The sequence below is a fragment of the Primulina tabacum genome, unplaced genomic scaffold (assembly GCF_025594145.1).
Source record: "Primulina tabacum isolate GXHZ01 unplaced genomic scaffold, ASM2559414v2 Contig559, whole genome shotgun sequence".
In the NCBI taxonomy this organism is placed as follows: domain Eukaryota; kingdom Viridiplantae; phylum Streptophyta; class Magnoliopsida; order Lamiales; family Gesneriaceae; genus Primulina; species Primulina tabacum.
In genome coordinates this window covers 30972-53318 of record NW_027459786.1, presented here as the reverse complement: position 1 = coordinate 53318, position 22347 = coordinate 30972, and the positions used below count along the sequence as shown (strand labels likewise).

At 34.3% G+C, this 22347-nt stretch overlaps 1 protein-coding gene and 1 non-coding gene across 2 annotated transcripts; both read right to left on the bottom strand.

The window, feature by feature from the left end:
• Positions 1 to 1432: 1432 nt before the first annotated feature.
• LOC142534520 (uncharacterized) lies at positions 1433 to 2409 on the bottom strand. The gene is made up of 2 exons (XM_075641390.1): positions 2274 to 2409; positions 1433 to 2079 (listed from the first exon to the last, which is right to left on the bottom strand). The coding sequence occupies exons 1-2, from the start codon at positions 2407 to 2409 to the stop codon at positions 1433 to 1435; spliced, it is 783 nt and encodes a 260-aa protein (XP_075497505.1).
• Positions 2410 to 6679: 4270 nt separating this feature from the next.
• On the bottom strand, positions 6680 to 6790 carry LOC142534521 (small nucleolar RNA R71). Its single transcript, XR_012817077.1, has one exon. It is a non-coding gene; the product is annotated as a small nucleolar RNA R71 (small nucleolar RNA).
• Between the last annotated feature and the right edge of the window lie 15557 nt (positions 6791 to 22347).

Below are 22347 nucleotides of genomic sequence, written 5' to 3'. Positions count from 1 at the left end.
CTGATCATTCCATTCAAAATTTTAGCTTTTCGAAATATCTTAAAGAACGGGAAACTTCGATCTTCGGATCGGGATATGAATCGGGCTAGAGCGGCGATCCACCTTGTCAGTCGTTGTGCTTCTTGAATATTTCGAGGAGGACCTATAGAAGATAGGGCTTGCACCTTTTCTAGATTAGCCTCGAAGCCTCTGCGAGTCACCATGTACCCCAAAAACTTCTCCGTCTGAACTCCGAACACACACTTGCTAGGGTTCAGCTTCAACTTGTATTCCTGTAGAGTCTGAAAAGTTTCATCCAGATCCGTCAAAAACTGATCGACTGCCTTGGACTTGATCAATATATCATCCACATAGACATCAATGTTCTTCCCAATCTTTTCTTGAAGACCTTATCCATAAGCCTTTGATAGGTAGCTCCAGCATTCTTTAATCTGAAAGGCATTAATACATAACAAAAATGTTCCTTCAGACATGATAAAAATAACCTTGCTTCTGTCTTCTTCCGCCAAGGGAATTTGGTGATATCCTTGATATGCGTCAAGAAAACAAAGGAGCTCACGTCCTGCCGTGGAGTCGACCAATTGATCTATCCTCAGGAGAGGATAACAATCTTTGGGGCACGCTCGGTTCAAGTCGCGAAAGTCCACACACATCTGCCATTTTCCAGACGACTTAGAACCAAGACCACGTTAGATAACCATGTCGGGAAATAGATTTCTTGAATGTGTCCTTCCCTTAATAAATCTTACACTTGCTCTTTGATAATAGCGTCCTTTTCAGGGCCAAAGTGCCTCTTATTCTGAATCACAGGTCGGCATTCATTTAAGACATTCAACTTATGTTCCATTACTTCCCTCCTAACCCCTTGGAGCTCAGACGGACCCCAAGCGAACACATCTTTATTCTTCTCCAAACACTGGATCAACCGTTCCTTCAAAGGCTCTTCCAAGGTTCGGGCTATCCTCACGATTCCGGATGGGGGATTTAGGATAAATTCCTCACATACGTCTTCCGAAGTAACCTTTGTTGCTTCTTTGATTAGATGTAGCTGCATATCCTCGGGTCCAAAAGAAATCATTGGTCCCGAGCGTGTTTTAGTGCTACTAATATCCATGTTCTCCAATCTTCTACTGTTGTCTTTCCTGGCCCGGTTGGAGTCTCCGTCTGTAGGCCCACCCGATATCATATTAATTACCCCTCGAGGGGGTGGTTGCTCGTGAGGTTCTGCCCTTCGCATATTCAGGTTAGCATTTTGAAAATTTTCTCTTTGGTTTGCAGCCCTTCTCCCCTCAGAATCACCTTCTTCCCGAGCTCTCTTACTGGGTCGGTATCCGCCCCCTTGGCCGGATAGAATTGCCTTCATTTCTGGATCTATTTGAATGATCCGTTCTATCTCTTGATCCAATTGATGACATTCGTTGGTAGTATGACCTTAATCCTTGTGAAATTCGCAATACTTCTCTAACATGGGGTTACGAGTTCCTCTATCACTGCTTCGAGGCCTTTGGATGAGTCGTCGTTCATCACATAGTTCCAATGCTCGGGATTTGTTAACTTTCAAAGGTGTGTAAGCGGCAAACTTTCCAAGCAATGTATGTGGTTCGAAACGCCTGACCCTTGGCGCAAGGTTGGTGGGTCGAACATCTAGCGCAGCCTTGGCCGAGACCTTTGGTTCACCTTTCTTAGCCATTTGTACTTCTTCCACGTTCAGGTACTCCTCCGCCCTAGCCAATAGTTCTTCAAAAGTAGCAGGGGGCTTTTTTACCAAGGATTTGAAAAAATCACCACCTCTTAGCCCTTGGGTAAAGGCACATATCAATATATCAGGAGTAGCCGAGGGAACATCGATGACCATCTTGTTGAACCTCTTAACAAAATCCCGTAAGTTCTCCTGTTCTTGTTGTTTAACATTGACTAGACTCAGAGCTGTCAATGGATGTTTCTTACTGCTTGCAAATCGGTGGAGAAAAGCTCTCCCAAAGTTTTGAAAAGTTCTGATGGTCCCCGCCCTAAGCAAATTGAACCACTGCTGGGACAACCTGACTAAAGTGGTTAGGAAGACCCTACACTTGATTGGATCTGAATATTGGTGCAGTAATGCCGAATTCACAAACCGAGATAGATGTTCTTCGGGATCCCCCGAGCCATCGTATTCTCCGACATTATGAAATCTGAAATTTTGAGGCAATTCGGCAGCCAGTATCTCGGCCGAGAAAGAAATCCCTCGAGCTAGAAGGGGTGGAGGAGGGGTGCATTCCTCTCTTCTCTAAGACGTTCAATCTCTTCCCTTGATCTATGTATCTCCTGTATCTGGGCATCATGATCCTCTCCGGGAGGAGGGTTGTTGTCTGGTCTTTGTGCCAAGGCTTTTTCCACTGTCATAGTGATCAGCCAGACGAGCTCGGCCATGTTGGAGATTGGAGGATTTTTTTTCTCCCAATCGACTCCGGGTACTCAACATCTTATCTCTTTTTTCAAGTTTCCCACAGATGGCACCAATTGATGATACAAAATTTTCCTTGGGTCTGGTCTGGTGAGCTTTGTCTTCGAATCGGTAATTTTAGAACCGGAGTAGACGGAACGTTCGGATATTGGTTTTTTAGAGAAAAAATGAAGATGTAATATGTAGAGGGGTGCTCCTGAAAACTAATGTCTGAATGCCCTGAAAATGAAATATACACGGGTATTTATAGTGGTTGAGAGGACTACTTACCCTACTGTGACAAAGTCTATTTTAGGTAAGTTTTCCTATAAAATAAAACTCTTCTCCATTCCCTGCAAATCCGGGCCAGACTTTCTGGCACATCTAATCATGCGGCGAGATTATATCATATTTAAAGATCATTCATGCCTTTGATATTTAACAATATTCTTAAGACAGAACCTGGAGCTCAGACAAGTTCCAAGGCTCGGCCGAGCTCTGCCCAAAGGTTCAGTCGAGGGGCTCGGCCGAGCTCTGCCCCAGGGGCTGAGTTCTGCCCAAGGGGCTCGGCCAACCAGGGCTCGGCCGAGCTCCCCACCTAGCTCAAAAAGTCCAGCAGAGCTCGTTTAGAGATGATACCGAGTACAAGGGTTTGGATGAGACGTGCTCGACAGGTTGCCTCTAAGGTCCTCAGGAAGAAGTAGGACCCAAGCACGGTTAAATATTGGGTGCATCAGTAGTACCCTCCTCTTTGGTCTAAAAGAAGTATTGAATTTTAGACCAGTGGGTTGGTCAGATTGAGCCTTAAGTCCTTAGGTTCAACATTAGTTGCGTGAAGATCCAGACCGATCAAGTTGTTGAAAAGATTTTGGTCGGCTAAGATCAAACGGTGGTATGGATCCCTAGGTATTTAACAGGCACGATCCCAGTCGTTCATTTTTTACTGATCTGACGGTTCTCCTCTGCCAGGCCCTTCTATAAATATGGCCTTCCATTTCATTCTCAAACCTCACAATTCTCTCAATTTTTCTCCCAAAGTACGAAGTGTCTCCCGCCTTCTCGACATCCTCGGCACGACCAACCGTCCTGAGTTCGGTAACTTCTCGTTCCCAACTCTGTCCTTCTTGATTGTTTTGGTAAGTTCTTTTTCATTCGCTAGTTGCAATAGTTTGGTTAAGGAATGGATGAAGCTATAGACAGTACTTCTTCCCCTCCCCTTTGACAAGGCTTCCATGGTATGAGGTTAAGGCTTCGGTCCTAGGGTATGACGATGTCTCTAAGATTAGAGAGTTATCGGGATTGTCTTTGGAGATTGATATTCGTATCCCTGAGATTACAGATAAGGCTCATATCCCACCGGATGGATATTGCACCTTTTACTTGGACCAACTAGAAATGGGTCTTCGGTTTCTCATCCCCAAAATAATTCAATGCATTTCCGAGCACTATCTTATATTCCTTAGCCAATTAGCTCCTAATTCTTTCAGCACACTTCTGGCCTTAGGGGTCTTACTCAGGTATTTTGATATACCCCTCTCAGTAGCCCTATTAGATCGTTTTTTGCAAATCAAGAGAAAAGAAATAGATCGATTTTACTTATCACCTCGGCCTGAGTGTGACTTTCTGGGCGGGAACCCTTCCTCTCACAAAGGTTGGATGAACTGCTTTTTTTATGTAGAGTCCGAGTCGCTTCCCTGGCACTGCGACATGACTTGGGCCGACCAGTTAACCCATAGAAATCCACCTGTACCTAGAGGTGTCATCGATCTGACGCACTTCTTTGCTAGTACCTTCGAAAAATGTTTTGACCTCAAGAGCTTGATCCATGATGATCTTCTCTGTAAATTTAGGTTCTGCAAGAAAGGGGTCGAAGTGGAGGGGGACATAGGTATATTTTTCTCCAACCTTTCCACTTCTACATTGAAAATCAATATTACGCTGACTGTATTTCTTTTGCTTCTTCTGTTAGAGAAAAAAGGAAGATGTAATATGTAGAGGGGTGCTCCTGAAAACTAATGTCTGAATGCCCTGAAAATGAAATATACCCGGGTATTTATAGTGGTTGAGAGGACTACTTACCCCACTTTGCCAAAGTCTATTTTAGGCAAGTTTCCCTATAAAATAAAACTCTTCTCCAATCCCTTCAAATCCGGGTCAGACTTTCTGGCACATCTAATCATGCGGCGAGATTCTATCATATTTAAAGATCATTCACGCCTTTGATTTTTAACAAGATTCTTAAGACCAAACCCGGAGCTCGGACAAGTTCCAAGGCTCGGCCGAGCTCTGACCAAAGGTTCGGTCGAACACTCGAGCGCTGCCGAGCTCCGCCCAGGGGCTCGGCTGAGCTCTGCTCTACCCTAGGTGCTCGGCCGAGCACCCCGGGCTCAGCCGAGCTCTGCCCCAAGGGCCGAGTTCTGCCCAAGGGGACGAGTTCTGCCCAAGGGGCTCGGCCAACCAGGGCTCGGCCGAGCTCCCCACCGAGCTCAAAAAGTCCAGCCGAGCTCGTTTAGAGATGATACCGAATACAAGAGTTTTGATGAGACGTGCTCCACGGGTTGCCTCTAAGGTCCTCAAGAAGAAGTAGGACCCAAACACGGTTAAATATCGGGGGCATCAGATTCCAAGTAATTTTTTTAGGATTCAAACAACTACTTTTCGTTTTTTCAGCAAAGTTTGTTATAAATTCTATGTCTATTAGTATCTTATTTGATTTTGTATCAACATAAATCATGTTATATATTTTCATGCAATTTTTAGCTTCATTTTCATCTTTTACGTTGTTTTTGGTACATATTAGCTTAGAAGATAATAACTTACGATAAAACTATGGATTAACAATAGTTTTTGTTTTTAGAATTTATATTTTTCCATTTGTCAATGAATTTGGTGCAATCGTACATTACACGCTCGCATTCCAGAAAATTGTACAAACAAAATTGGCGGTCGATGGTATCCTCGCGTATGTGAGGGTATTGGTGAGTAAAATAATCAGATCTGTGAGGGTAAGTCATGGCAGTAACCAATCCAAGTAAATAGAAGAAAATTCAAGGAGTTCCAAAGCAGGTGACATTCTCCGCCCAATCTCAATATTCTCTGTCGTGATAAATAGTACACACCATCACAGAGAATAGAAAATTTTTTGGCGAGAGGAATCAATCAAGTGTATGTTCAAATTGAAATGAAGAGCAACAAGTAAATCCTGTTTTTGTGACTGATTATATCCATCAACCTGAGTCATACAAGGATGTAGCTGATATTGAATTTCTGGGAGTGAATACTAAAATAGATGCTCGTGGGGCACAAACCTCCAAAAGAGGAGACGAAAGGAAAAAGTTACTGTAAGTATCATAATTTGTTTAATCATGTCACTAAATTTTTTAGCACTTTGAAGACTATTTTGTGGGAGAAAATCAACAAGAGAATACTTAAATGCCCCAAAAAGAAAGAGTTCATGGGCGTTGGTAACCATGGTTCGTCGGAACAGTCGCGGCGCGGTCGGAACGCTCGAGCTTTGACAAAATTTATAATTTGTAAATTTCATTCTTGAATTTGGTAATTTATAAATCAATAAATTTAAACTTAAAAAAATAACCTCTCTGTGGATCGATCTCGTACTCAAGAAATATATTACTTGCAGACAACCTACACTTGGGTGAATTATAATTTAAGTAGTAGCAAGTTTTTGGCGTCGCTGTCGGGGAGGTATAAATTAAGTTTATATTTGTTAATTATGTTTTATTTATAAGTATTGTATTGTTTTTACTTGTATGAGTATTTGGAGTCGTAAAAAAAGTGATAGACTTATTCGAGTATCTGAAAATAATTTAAACATGGATGATAATTCAAATAATCAAGATAATGATAATAATAATAATAATTATAATAATAATAATCAAGAACATGATCAATTAAAAACACTTAGGTACCATATGAACCCTATTAGAACTAGTGCACCATCTTGTTTAGTTTTTCCTCCTGATGCATCTAATTTCAACTTTAAACCTCAAATTATTCAACTTTTACCAAATTTTCATGGCTTAGATTCTGAAATTCCATATTTACATTCTAAGAGAATTTGAGGATGTTTGTAACACTTATAATGATCAAAATTGTAGCATGGATATAGTTCGATTAAAGTTTTTCCTTTTATCTTTAAAAGATAAAGCTAAAACATGGCTACAAAATTTAAGATCAAGTTCAATAAGGAGAAATGCAACAACAATTTCTTAAAAAAAATTTCCCTTCCCATAGAACAAACTCTTTTAAAAGACAAATTACTACTTTTTCTCAAAAACAAGGAGAAACATTTTATCAATGTTGGGATAGATATAAAGAATTACTTAATACATGCCCACACCATGGTTTTGAAACATGGAGAATAGTTTATCACTTTTATGAAGGTCTAATACTTAAAGATAGGCAAATGATAGAATTCATGGGCAATGGAACTTTTGAAGATAAAAACCCAAATGAAGCTATGGAGTATTTGGATTCATTAGCAGAAAATGCTCAAAATTGGGATAATATAGGTACAATAGAACCACCAACAACTAAAATCAATAATTCAACAAATGAGGGTGGTATCTATAATCTTAAAGATGATACAGGTATTCAAGCTAAACTTGCATCTTTAGCAAGAAAAATTGAGTCATTAGAAATCAAAATGAGTGGTCAATTAAAAAGTATTCAAGAAGTTGTTTGTCATATATGTGATACACATGATCATTCTACAAAAGATTGTCCAACATTACCTTCATTTAAAGAATGTCTCGATGAACAAGCAAATTATATTAACAATTATAAAAAACCAATATTAGATCCTTATTCACAATCATATAATCTTGGATGGAAAAATCATCCTAATTTTAGTTGGAGGAATGATAATAATGCACAACCTTCACAACAACATTTTCAAAATAACCAAAATCACCAAGGTTATATCCCATATGTTACACCTCCAAGAAAAAACTTTGAAAACGTAATTCATGCATTTATCCAAAAGCAAGAGTCTATCAATATTTAAAACAGTCAATCTATGAGTGATTTGAAAGAAACTCTTGCAAAATTTGCATCTGCACTTAATATTCATGAAAAAGGAAAATTTCCATCTCAACCTCAACCTAATCCTAAAAATCAAAATCAAGAATTAAAAAATGAAAAAAAAATGATCAAATAAAATCTGTTATTACCTTTAGAAGTGGTAAAATAGTTAATGATCCATATAGTAATGAAAACAAGGATCATTTAAAATCAAAGAGTAAGGATGATAATCCTGATACTTTTGATAATGATGATACCTTAAATTCTAAGAATAATATGGTGAATGATAAATCATCTGAAATAGTAAATGAGTCAAATAAACATCCACCATTTCCTCATGCATTAACAAATCATAAAAAACAAAAAAATGATTCTGATATCCATGAAGTTTTTAAATAAGTAAAGATAAATATTTCATTATTAGATACTATTAAACAAGTACCTTCCTATGCAAAATTTTTAAAAGACTTATGTACTTTGAAGAGAAAATTGCATGTGAAGAAGAAAACATTCTTGGCTGAACAAGTAAGTTCTATTCTTCAAAAAAATTCTAGTTTAAAATATAAAGATCCTGGTTGTCCAACAATTTCATGTATTATTGGAGAAAATAAAATTAAAAAAGCTTTGTTAGATTTGGGAGCAAGTGTGAATTTACTTCCTTATTCAGTTTATGAAAAACTTAATTTAGGAGAATTAACCCACTTCTGTTACTCTCTTACTGGCGGATAGGTCAATCAAAATACCTAGAGGTATTGTAGAAGATGTGTTGGTTCAAGTTGATAAATTCATATATCCTTTAGATTTTATTGTTTTAGATACACAACCAATAGAAGTACATAATGAAATTCCAGTAATATTGGGATGACCATTTCTAGCAACTTCAAATGCTGTAATTAATTGTCGAAATGGAATAATGAAATTGTCTTTTGGAAATATGACTCTAGAACTTAATGTGTTCAATTTATGTAAACAACCAAGTATTAATAAAAATGAATATGATAATGAAATTGAAACAATTGTGGAAGAAAATATACAAGAAGAAAACTCAAATCAACAATCTGAAGTTTTTTTAATAGAAATTTTTGACTCTGAAAATAATTTTAAAGAAGATGATAATACAAAACCTGAATTAAAAGCTTTACCATTAGAATTGAAATATGTATTTCTTGGTCAAAATAAAACATTTCCTGTTGTAATTTCTTCCACTCTTCTACCAAATCAAGAAGAAGATTTAATTCAATTACTTAAAAAATATAAAAATACAATTGGATGGACTTTGAAAGATATAAAAGGTATGAATCCTTTAATTTGTACACATAAAATACACTTGGAAGAAAATGCTGAAACATATCAACAACCACAAAGAAGTTTAAATTCACATATGAAGGAAGTTGTTAAGAATGAAGTATTAAAATTATTAGATGCTGGAATTATCTATCCAATCTCAGATAGTAAATGGGTAAGTCCAACACAAGTAGTACCTAAAAAGTCAGGCATCACTGTTATAAAAATTAAAAGGGAGAGTTATTACAAGCTAGAATTCCATCTAGTTGGCGTATGTGTATTGGTTATAGAAAATTAAATGATGCAACTAGAAAAGATCGTTTCTCATTACCCTTTTTAGATCAAATTCTAGAAAAAATAGCAGGTAATTCTTATTACTGTTTTCTTGATGGGTATTCGGGGTATTATCAAATACCTATATCATTAGAAGATCAAGAAAAAACTACTTTTACTTGCCCTTTTGGAACTTTTGCATTTACAAGAATGTCATTTGGTTTATGTAATGCTCCGGCTACTTTTGCAAATATGCATGTTAAATATTTTCAGTGATATGATTGAAGAATTTGTAGAAGCTTTTATGGATGATATAACTGCTTTTGGAAACTCATTTGAAAATTGTCTTAAAAACCTAGAAGAAGTAATAAAAAGATGTGAAGAAAAAAATCTTGTTTTAAATTGGGAAACATGTCATTATATGGTTAAATCTGGGATTGTTTTAGGACATGTGATATCTGAAGAAGGAATTGAAGTTGATAAAGTCAAAGTTGATGTTATTGCTAATTTAACATCACAAAAAACAGTCAAAGAAGTTCGATCATTCTTGTGTCATGCAGGATTTTATAGAAGGTTTATAAAAAATTTCAGCATAATATCTAAACCAATTTCACATCTTTTAACAAAAGATACACAATTTGAATGGACTCAGAAATGTGAAAATGCTTTTAAAAAAATTATTAATCTTTTAATTACATCACCTATTTTACAACTCCAGATTGGTCTTTACCATTTGAATTAATGTGTGATGCAAATGATTATGCTATAGGAGCTGTGTTAGGACAAAAAAAAGAAGGAAAACCTTATGCAATATATTATGCTAGTAGAACCTTAAATAGTGCCCAAATAAATTATTCAACTACTGAAAAAGAATTACTTTCAGTAGTATTTGCATTAGATAAGTTTTGATCTTATTTAATTGGTTCTACTACTATTGTTTACACTGATCATTCTGCCATAAAATATTTATCAAATAAACAAGATTCTAAACCCAGATTAATACGGTGGATTTTATTGTTACAAAAATTTGATATTATAATTAAAGATAAAAAAGGAAAAGAAAATGTTGTAGCCGATCATTTATCTAAAATAATGACTGAATCATCTCATAATGAAATACCAATAAATGAAAATTTTCCAGATGATCAGTTGTTTTATGCTACTATTATGCCATGTTTTGCTAACATTGTAAATTTTCTTGTGAAAAATAAAATGCCTTCTCATTGGAATTCACAGGATAAGAATAAATTCTTGATATAAGTAAAAAAAATTTATTGGGATGATCCTTACTTGTTTAAGTATTGTCCTGACCAAATTTTTCGACGATGCATACCCGATAATGAAGTAAGTAATGTTATTAAATTTTGTCATTCAGAAGCATGTGGAGGTCATTTTTCATCCAATAAAACAGCTACAAAAATCTTAAAATGTGGATTTTATTGGCCGTCTTTATTCAAAGATACGCATTTATTTTGCAAATCTTGTGAAAACTATCAGAAGATGGGATCAATTTCAAAACGAAACATGATGCCTTTAAATCCAATCATAATTATTGAAATATTTGATAGTTGGGGGATAGATTTTATGGGTCAATTTCCATTATCTTTTGTATATACGTACATTTTAGTCGTTGATTATGTTTCAAAATGGATTGAAGCAATTGCCTGTAGAACTAATGATCATAAAGTTGTTATTAAATTTTTAAAAGAAAATATTTTTAGCCGATTTGGAATACCTAGAGCAATAATTAGTGATGGGGGAAGTCATTTTATAAATAAATCATTTTCTTCTTTGTTAAGAAAATATGACATTACACATTAAGTTTCTACTCCATATCATCCTCAAAGTAATGGTCAAGTTGAACTTGCAAATAGAGAAATAAAACAAATTTTAGAAAAGACAGTTAATCCAAATCGAAAGGATTGGTCTTTAAGATTAACTGATGCATTATGAGCATATAGAACTGCATTTAAAACATCATTAGGGATGTCACCATATAGGTTAATTTTTGGTAAGCATTGTCATTTACCAGTTGAACTTGAACATAAAGCTTATTGGGCAGTTAAAGCATTTAATATTAATTTAGATGATGCATCTAAATTAAGAAAATTGCAATTAAATGAACTTGAAGAATTAAGAAATGATGCATATGAAAATTCAAAGATTTATAAAGATAAAACTAAAGTCTTTCATGATAAAAATATTATGAGAAAGTCATTTGAAATTGGACAAAGAGTTTTACTTTATAATTCTCGTTTGCATTTATTTCCAGGAAAACTAAGATCGAGATGGTCAGGACCATTTATAGTTAAATTTGTTTATCCTCAAGGTGCTGTTGATATTGAAAATCCTAAAAATAATGACGTGTTTAAAGTTAATGGACAAAGATTTAAGTCTTTTATAGAAAATGAAATTCTTAACGATGAGTTTATGCCTTTATATGATCCACAATAGTTGTTTGATATTTTCATTCTGTTTTTGCAGATTCTAGTTCATTTCCCGGTTAAGTGGCGGATAACGGTACTCCGTGACTGTCTAAGTCGGTTTCTTCAGTTTTCCCAAAATAATTGAAATATATATAATAATATATATATAATAATAATAATATGGATGCATGTATTATGAATCTTCGTAAATATTTTGCTTGTTTACCTGATAATGCGTTGAAAAAAATTTATAAAGCTAGATGTGAGCGACTAAGGTTGATGATGTTATATGGCATACAAAATGATGTCCGTTTGATAATTGAAGCAAAAGTCCGATTGGTTGGGGAAGCAAGTGAAATAATAATAAGACATATGCCAGGATTTGGTAAAAGCACATATGCCAAAAAGCGAAGAGCTAAACGTATAGGTGGATGTCATAAATGTGCAAGGTGGACTTGTAAAGGGAAATGCAAAAATGTTGGAATGACATCAATGAATAGAGAAGATAAAATTTTATTCATTAAGAATGGTCTGAGTAAAGAGCCTTTGGATAATTTTCTAGAAGTTCTTGATACGCATTCTAGTGGGTACGTGCAAAATGAACTTCTTAAACTATGGTGGCAATTTCAACATGAGGAATATCAATATGGACGGTGGAATCAACCTTATAAAGATCCTACTGTTGTAACACATATCTATTTTGATAAGTAATATATATATATACAATTTCGTCTTTGGAATCTGACGTTAAAAGACCATGTTTGCCAATTTATGAGAAAATTGGATGGGAAGCATATTCTCGACTCATAGAAGGCGTTGAAGCCGTTACAGAACATAAAATCAGAGGAAGATGTGAGCTACAATCACAACTACGCTGTATATATGTGTTTTAATTTTATGTCATTTTTATTTTCTTTTATTAATAATAATTTCCTGTTCAAATATTGACTTTTGGCATGTTACACCTATAAATTCATATGCTGTGATCTAACAATTACAGAAAACATATTTCTAAACATGTCAACATCCACGGTAAGTAAAATAAAAAAATATTTGTGTATTTTGTGGATCTAGTGCAAGAAAAGATTCAATTTATGAAGTAGTAGAAAATCTTGGAATAACACTTGCTAAAAAAAAGATTCATTTGGTATATGGTGGTGGTGAAGTTGGTCTCATGGGAAAAGTTGCAAAAGCTGCGCATGCAGATGGAAGTGAAGTCTTAGGCATTATTCCGATTACTTTAGCCAATCTTACTGGACCGACAATAGGAGAAGAAATGAAAGTGTACAACATGTATGAACGAATTACTCAAATGATTGAACATTCAGATGCTTTCATTGCTTTTCCAGGAGGTTTCGGTACTTTGGAAGAAATATTTCAAACTGTTTGCTGGGCACAATTAAATATCCACAATAAGCCAATTGGTTTGTTAAATGTTAACAATTATTATGATAAACTGTTATCGTTTCTTGATGATGTTGTGGAACATGGATTTCTTTCATTAGCTTCACGAAGGATGTTAGTTTCTGTTACAAGTGAAGATGAACTTATTGATTTAGTGCAAGGATTTAGTCATGAACCAGATTCATTCTTATCTCAACTTAATTGGCAAACATCCAAGAGTAAAAAAAAAATTCATGTGATGCTAATTGTGATTCAACGGTATGTTTTTAATATTTTTTTTAAGGTATGAATAATCTCTTCTTATTCTTCTCTTAGTTTTTTTTATTATTATATGAAAATAAAAATATATATAGTAATAATAATAATAATAATAATAATAATAATAATTTTTAGTTCAATGTCGAGTAAGGTGTCAGTAAAATGCACATGACACGCATTAGTTAATAATTATTGGAAAATCACAATACGCTAGATTTTAATATTCATTATATTCAAATTACAAATTACAAGAAAAATTAGTTTTTCATATGTACCAATTTATATATATATTTTTGATCAATTAATATAAAATGTATAATAGATGTGTTTATTTATTTATATAAATATATAATTGTGTGTGTTTTCAAATAAAATAATTTCTAAAATTTTTATGAGAATATAGTTAAAAGATATGGTTTGTATGGTTGTTAACATGTATAATTGAAATAATTTTTTTGTAAAAGTATAATATATACTCACACATCTTTTGTGAGTAAGTGGTGAGAAATGAGAAAACAATTAATAAACTTTTATTGATTATTAAAAAATGGTTAATTACAAGAATATAATTCCTCTAAAAAATATTAATTGAAAAAAAGTAAATAGATAACGGACTGCAAAATATTTTATTCATTGTAATTTTTTTTCTAGATTTGATTGATGTACTATCAATGTGTTCTTTAAAAAAAAACAAACAAACAAAAAGATTTGTTTCTGCTAGATAAGTTTCAAAGGTAGTCGGATGTATCCGTTATATAAAATGTTTATATATATATATATAGATATTCATGGTAGAATGTTTGGATAAAAAATTTTATGTTCTTGTAAAATTTTGCAGTCACGTTATTTAAAAAAATAGAAAAAAAAGAGAAAAAAAAAAGAAAAGAAAAAAGAAAGGGGATTTTATTCTTTGTTAATTTTCCTATTTTGTTTTCAATATTAGTTTATTTAACTGTCTGCTTTAATACTTAGCCTTTTTCAATGAGAGTTAATGTCCTTTCCAACTCCATGAGTGAAAACTAGCTATTCATTAAATATTTTGACCTGAAGGAATATATGGAGTTGAGGCTTTTACAATAATATTCTTGATATTATATATGTTATGGTGGGTGGTGTGAATTATCATTTTTACTATATTACCATAAAAAATTTAGAAATTTTTTAAATATATATATATATATATATATATATATATATATAAGCACATCTAATTATATATTATTATATTAAATGAAAATATATATATATATATATATATATATATAAATCGGTATATATGACTTTGTTTTTAAAATGAATATGTTTGTATATTTGAATATATAAAAGGAATAAAGAATCTAGGTTGTGATTTTCCGATAAATTTTATTACTAAGGGACTAGTAATAAGATAGTGTGGTGGTGTGATTAAACTTAAAATTAATAATTTATTATATTTTAAAATTTAAGTTTAATTAAAATTATAAAATTATGTTATTTTAGTATTGTTTGTTCATATTTAATTGTCTTTCTAAATATGTTTTATTTTCAGGTTTTTTACGTGTTGGTAAAATAATGATAACTCAAGCTACAAAATTCAAATGGAGATGATTCAAACATGTTTGGAATTTTTGAGAAATTATCTACAACTTTGCAGAAGACATGATTGCCTAAAAAGTTCATTAAAATGATCAAATTGTGCAAATATCAAAAGGAGTACGAATTTACTTTTACTATGACCAGTATATAATAAAAAAATCATAATTATTTCAATATTTAACCAAATGAGGTGAACCAAATGGCCAAAGTCATCTACAGACAATTGCCCACATGTTTGCTGTTTTGAGCAGAGTCAAATTCGGTGATTAAAATCATGGAACATAGCATTGAAAGAAGGGCCAATGAATTGAACTTGGAGGAGATAAAAACTACTATTGCAACTACATGGCATTATAAAATTTTTGACAATTTCTCTCATTTGGCCTATAAATAGAGGCCTTGTGCTAGCTTGAGAATCATTCTATCTCATTGTAAAATATAGTGTGAGTGTGTATCAAAGTTCTAAGTTCCAATATATTTTTCATTTTCCCAAATATGAGTGTTGATCAAAAGTAAGCTCATGGAAAGCTAAATCTATTATGTCAAGGTGAAGAGGATGAATTCTTGGTGAAGTAAAATTGTTTATATTTGTAAATTCTTTCTTTATTTCTTTTCATTTAGCTAACTTCTTTTTATTGTAGGTATAATAATGAATTATTTTTTGTTATCAATTTACACCAAATGCTTGATACCATTGAAATGGTTATCTTGATTTGTTGTTTAATTTTGATACAATAAATATTTCATCAATTATTATTATTATTATATTATATATATATGTATATATATATTTATATAATTATATCATATATTTCATTTAGACGATAGCGTGGATCTGCCGGTTGTTCTAAATGCAATATTATGATACTAACATCTAACAATCTAACATTTACTTTATCGCAACTAACTTTTATTTTTCGCATCTAACTTTTACTTTCCCGCAACTAACTTTTATTTTTCCGCAACTAACTTTTACTTTACCGCAACTAACTTATTAAATCAATATATTTCATTTAGACAATAGCGTGGCTCTGCCGGTTGTTCTAAATTAAATATAATGATTTAATTTAACATTTACTTTATGCAATTATATATTTATATAGTTATATATATAATCATAGGTACCATATATAAAATATCGGTTAATTCGGTATTTTATATAATAGGAACTATATTATATTATGTGTGTGTTTAAATATTTAATTTTCTTGGAACCATTATTTATGGTGGATTCCTTTGTTTTACTTTTAGTTAAACAATATTACATAAACCAAGAATAAATTCTCGAGCATTGACAAAATTTATAATTTGTAAACTTCACGCCCGAGCCACCTTGAGCCAAAACCTAGCCAACCCATCTAGGGACCCTACTGACCAAGCCTAGCCCAAAGAACAAGAATCTAACCCACGCACAAACCTCCTGGAAACCAACCCAATTGCATGTCCTATGTGTGCGTGAATTCCCTTCCCCTCACCAAGACTCCTAGCCACCTTAGGACTCTACCAGCCCTTAACCATTGAGCACCCATGACCCTTACTGACCCTAGACTAGTCCCAGACCTGAGCCACCCCCAGCCCGAGCCCCTGAACCAAGCAGCAAGGTGCTGTACCTGGACAGCACCTGCGCGTCCCCTTATGTGCGAGAGTCCTACTTGCGTGGGACTCTTTGCAACTAGCCACCAACGAGCCCTAGCCTCCCTGACCTACTTTGGAACACCTGAGCCATCACCTGGACCACCTTAGCCATCGCCTGAACCACCCTAGCCAAGCCCCTAACCCCTCGAAAATTGCAGCTCTCGGCTGCACCAAAATCATGCGATGGAAGAGTCCATGTGATCATGGGCTCTTCCTAACCGCCTAGCTACGGGTCCTAGCCCTGCTAGGACCCTACCAGACCCTAGACTGAGACTACCCTGACCGTGACCCTGACCCATCCCTGGCCGAGCCCCCACCAGCCCATGCACAGAGCCGAGCCTACATGACACTTACTTGCCAACACACCTTCGGTTCCTTCTTTGATGCCTATGTTTTTTTCCAGCTTTGTTATTCATGTTTGCAGCTTATTAGTGCATTCTAGGACCCTTTAAAATCATATAAAACATGCCCCTAACAAGTCCTAATCATGGCAGCCCCTTCAAGCACATAAAAATCATGTTTTTGGAACAAAGATCAAGCTTTAAAAATCACCTTGGATGCACAAACGAAATATAAGATGGTGCTCTTGTTTTTCATGCAATTTCAAACATAAATATATAATATGGTGTGATGATGAGTAAAGAAAGAATATGGCGTGTCTTTGCGTAATTAACGCACGATAAAAACGTTGACGACGAAGAATGACGGCGAGGAGACGACGGCTAGAAAACCTTAGCAAAACTTGAAGCTTTTTCCTTCCCAAAATTTTGTGTGTGCCGTGTGATGTTTTTGCTAGGGAGAGTTTTATTTGTAAAAGGGTGTGGGGCGTGTGAGTATGTAGGGTTAAGGGTGGGGTTTAACATATTTTATACTAATTAACTTACTAACTAGGCTTAGGCCTATTAAGCCAAACAAATTTGGACCATTAGTCTTAATTAGGATTTAGTTAAATCATAAAAATAGTTTTGATAAAATAAGTTTGTGAATTTAATAGTCGGGTTAAAAAAAGTTCTTATTTTCGTTGAAAAACCAACACCGATAAAATTTACGTCCCGGCGTATAAAATCACTTCAAAACCCCATATTTTCAAAAATAAGAAAAGCATCACCCTTAATTTGAATAATAAAAAAACAATTAACCAATAAAAACATTTTCTATTTTTCAGCTCTTGGTCTCCGTTCCTCGATCGCAACTCGAATAACCTTTAAAAATACATTTTAATGCAACCATGTATAAAAGTATATTTTAAATATGCGAATGCACAACATAATTAATTCATGCAATTAAAATATTTAATTAAAATACAAGAGGATTTAATAATTGCATGCATGTGGTTCGCGTAAGCCTTTAAATTTTCGGGGCGTTACAATCCCCCCCCTTAAATTGAATTTCGTCCTCAAAATTTGCTTATCCTTAATAACCCAAAAACAATATAGTTCAATTCCACCACGAAGCCAACATGCATTGAAATCCAATAATTTCTTATTTCATATCGTATCACGTATAAAAATTCTAAAACATATAAATGAAATATGATCATAAAGCTATTAAACATGTGACGTGAACTTATAATTCATGTACTTATGGAGGTAACATCATAAAATCATATAAAGCATGTAAACTTACAAGTTTGAGGCTTGACGACTGAGCTTCCGGGCACTGATGGTGGCACAACCCTTTACAGAACCATTGCTCTGATACCAACTGAAATGTCTGCTATTCGTTTTGCTTAAAACATGCTAGAAAATTTTTTTTAAAACCTCACTTAGCATCGGCCAAACCATAAAATATTTTTGACATCCTTTTAAAATACTACAACCAACTAACATTTGAAAATCCAAAGAAAATAGTATAAAATCATCTAACATTTTTCTAAACCTAGAAATAACATTTGAAAAGTATAGCCCATAATATAACCTCTCAAAAATCACTCATAAATAAATAAAAGTCATAAAAATATCTTTAACATAACTTAAAATCATAAATCATAACTAGTGCGGAAAACTAGCGTCTGTCCTCGGGTTATGTGCACCTTCAGTCAAGTCAGATCAACCATCAAGACCCCCATAAACATAATCATAATCACCTGCATCAATCACACCTAGTAAGTCTAAAGACTCAACATGTCATATTCTTGATAACAAGTAATACTTATAAAATCACATGCAACAGTGAAAAATACTTGTACTTAAAATATCGTTTTAATTAAAATGCATAAACTTTAAATAATAACATTTTCGTAAACATTTTCGTGTTGCATAAACTTTAAATAAAAACATTTTCATAATGATGCATGACCCTTAAACATTAACATAAATATATTCAGATTCATATTCATATCAACATATTCGTATCATCATATTCATATTCATATTCGTGTTCATGTTTGTTGAATTCAGATCGTGATTGTGACTCGTATTCTTAAACGTATTGGGCGATGGATCCATCTACATGTAACCACAGTACTGAGCGGCGGGGACACCAGCGACACTCTCACCCGTCAACTGGGTCTTGGCCAACGTATTAACATATTCGTATTCGTATCACGTATTCATATTTGTATTCGTATCCATATCCAAGGAAACACGATCGTCGGGCTCCCACTAGGACCATAACCCTCACGATATTTCCAACATATTTAGTCACAATCTCTTCACATCATTCAACATGTCATATTTCCATCACTTAACAAAAACATGCATACAATATCGTTTTTCTTTTAAAACCAAGCATGCAACATATCTTTTAAATGTTCAATTTAAATCATAAAAGTCATAGACATTTAAAAATCATAACTTAACATATTAAAAATCATAAATATCTATGAATATTTTAAAATAAACATTTTAACATCATAAACGTTTAAAATAACATTTAAATCATAAACATTTAAAATAAATGTTTTAGCATATTAAATCATAAAACATTAAACATATTAACGTCTTAGAAATCCATAAACATTTAAAATTGACATATAACATATAAACATCCATAATAATTGAAAATAATCATATTAGCATATAAAACAGCATTCAGGACACTGCCATGAGGTCTACTAATTTCTAGGTGTAAAAAGATCGTTTTATCCCTGGACGTAAAATTTCCCGTTTTTGAATTTTTCTTAATTTCATTGACACTAACATGTCTCAAATAATTATTTAATCCTACATGAATTTTTCCATATTTTTATTTGGCATAAATCGATGACTTTTAATTTATTCTTTAAATAAGCCGTATTGTTGCGTTTTAATCCCGAATTAAACCAAACCTTAATATAAAATTCACAAATTAAAAAATTAGACTTATAATAATTATTTAAGCTTAAACCTAATTTTTCATAATTTTAATAAGCTTAAAAATGGCGTTTCAATTAACTTGTTAATTAGCGTTTCGTGCGACGATTAAATCCCGAATAAATCCAAAACTCATTATTTTGATCCCAAATTATAAACATAGCATTTTTAATATTTATTCTACCCTTCCAAGTCATGAGCCACCCCAGTGGACCCTTGGATTCAATTTTTGTTCTTTAATTTTCGTTTTTGACACATCGACGAACACGCCGAGCCATCTCCCGATTTACTCGAGCCACGCCCGAACCACCTTGAGCCAAAACCTAGCCAACCCATCTAGACACCCTACTGACCAATCCCAGCCCAAAGAACATGACTCTAACCCACGCACAAACTTCCTGGAAACCAACCCAATTGCATGTGCTGTGTGTGCGTTAATCCCCTTCCCCTCACCAAGACTCCTAGCCACCTTAGGACTCTACCAGCCCTTAACCATTGAGCACCCATGACCCTTACTGACCCTAGACCAGTCCCAGACCTGAGCCACCCCCAGCCCAAGCCCTTGAACCAAGCAGCAAGGTGGTGTACCTGGACAGCACCTGCGCGTCCGCTTGTGTGCGAGAGTCCTAATTGCGTGGGACTCTTTGCAGCAGCCATCAACGAGCCCTAGCCTCCCTGACCTACTTTGGACCACCCTGAGCCATCACCTGGACCACCCTAGCCATCGCCTGAACAACCCTAGCCAAGCCCCTAACCCCTCGAAAATTGCAGCTCTCGGCTGCACCAAAATCATGCGAGGGAAGAGTCCATGTGATCATGGGCTCTTCCTAACCGCCTAGCCACGGGTCCTAGCCCTGATAGGACCCTACCAGACCCTAGACTGAGACTACCCTGACCCTGACCCAGCCCTGGCCGAGCCCCCACCAGCCCATGCACAGAGCCGAGCCTACATGACACTTACTTGCCAACACACCTTCGGTTCCTTCTTTTGATGCCTATGTTTTTTTCCAGCTTTGTTATTCACGTTTGCAGCTTATTATTGCATTCTAGGACCCTTTAAAATCATATAAAACATGCCCCTAACAAGTCCTAACCATGGCAGCCCCTTCAAGCACATAAAATCATGTTTTTGGAACAAAGATCAAGCTTTAAAAATCATCTTGGATGCACAAACGAAAATATAACATGGTGCTCTTGTTTTTCATGCAATTTCAAACATAAATATAATATGGTGTGATGATGAGTAAAGGAAGAATAAGTCGTGCCTTTGCGTATTAACGCACGATAAAAAACGTTGACGACGAAGAACGACGGCTAGAAAACCTTAGCAAAACTTGAAGCTTTTTCCTTCCAAAATTTTGTGTGTGCCGTGTGATAGGGGTGTCAATTGGGTGGGTTGGGTCGGGTTTCAGGTCAACCCGCGAAATTTTTTTATTTTTTTTTCAACCCGAACCCGAAGCAACCCGAAAACCCCAACCCGAACACGAACCCGTATAACCCGTCTAACCAGCCTAACCCCGAATTTATTATTTTTTTAAATTCTTTTAAAAAAATTAATGAAAAAAATTCAAAAAAATAAAAATAATAATAATATTTTAATTTAAACACATAATAACAAAATTTCCGATTCAATTTGAAAGTTAATCATAGAAAATTAAAGATATTACTAATCAAATAAAAAATTGTTAAAAAAATAAAAATATGCAAAATAAATATTAAATGATTGAAAATTTATCATATAAATATACAATAAATTTTGTTCAAACATACAATATATAAAAAATATAAGTAATATTTTCAAAAAAAAAAGTTCGCGGGTCAACCCGCGACCCAACCCGAAACCCGCCATAATATGGCACCAACCCGAACCCACCCAACCCAGACCCACAACCCGAACCTCCAAAAACCCCAACTTGAACCTGATTTTTTTCGCGTTGGGTCGTGTCGGGTTGACGTGTCGTGTCGCATTTTGACACCCCTACCGTGTGATGTTTTTGCTAGGGAGAGTTTTATTTGTAAAGGGGTGTGGGGCGTGTGAGTATGTAGGGTTAAGTGAAACGTCCTGTTCTTTTTATTGCTTTAAAAGTACTAGAAATTTTTTTTTTAAAACCTCCTAGCATTGGCCGAACCACCAAAAATTACATAAAATATTTTGGACATCATGTTTAAAATAAACAACCACTATATATTTGAGAAATACAGCCCATACTATAATCTCTCAAAAACCTCTCAAAACAATAAATAAAAAAAGTCATAAAATATCTCTAACATTACTTAAAATCATAAATCATAACTAGTGCGGAAAACTAGCGTCGGTCCTCGGGTTATGTGCACCTTCAATCCAGTCAAGTCAACCATCAAGACCTCCATAAACATATTCGTAATCACCTGCATCAATCACACCTAGTGAGTCTAAAGACTCAACACGTCATATTCTTGATATCGAGTAATACGTAATACAGTTAACATATAACAGTGAAAATACTTGTACTTAAAATATCGTTTTCATGAAGATGCATAAACATAAATATTTGTCGTAAACATTTTCATGATGCATAAAACCTTTAAATAAAACATTTTCATAATCTTATGCGTAAACATTTTCATATAAACATAAACATATTCATATTCGTATCCATATTCATATCAACATATTCATATCATCATATTCATATTCATGTTCATATTCGTGTTTGTTGAATTCAGATCGTGATTGTGACTCGTATTCTTAACG

What these genes read in the sequence shown, in the direction of transcription:
- LOC142534520 (XM_075641390.1), bottom strand. Translation starts at nt 2,409, where the DNA reads ATGGCCGAGCTCGTCTGGCTGATCACTATGACAGTGGAAAAAGCCTTG. An exon ending in ATCAAGGGAAGAGATTGAAC is followed by an intron (nt 2,080 to 2,273) that starts GTCTTAGAGAAG and finishes ACCAATATTCAG; the next exon opens with ATCCAATCAAGTGTAGGGTC.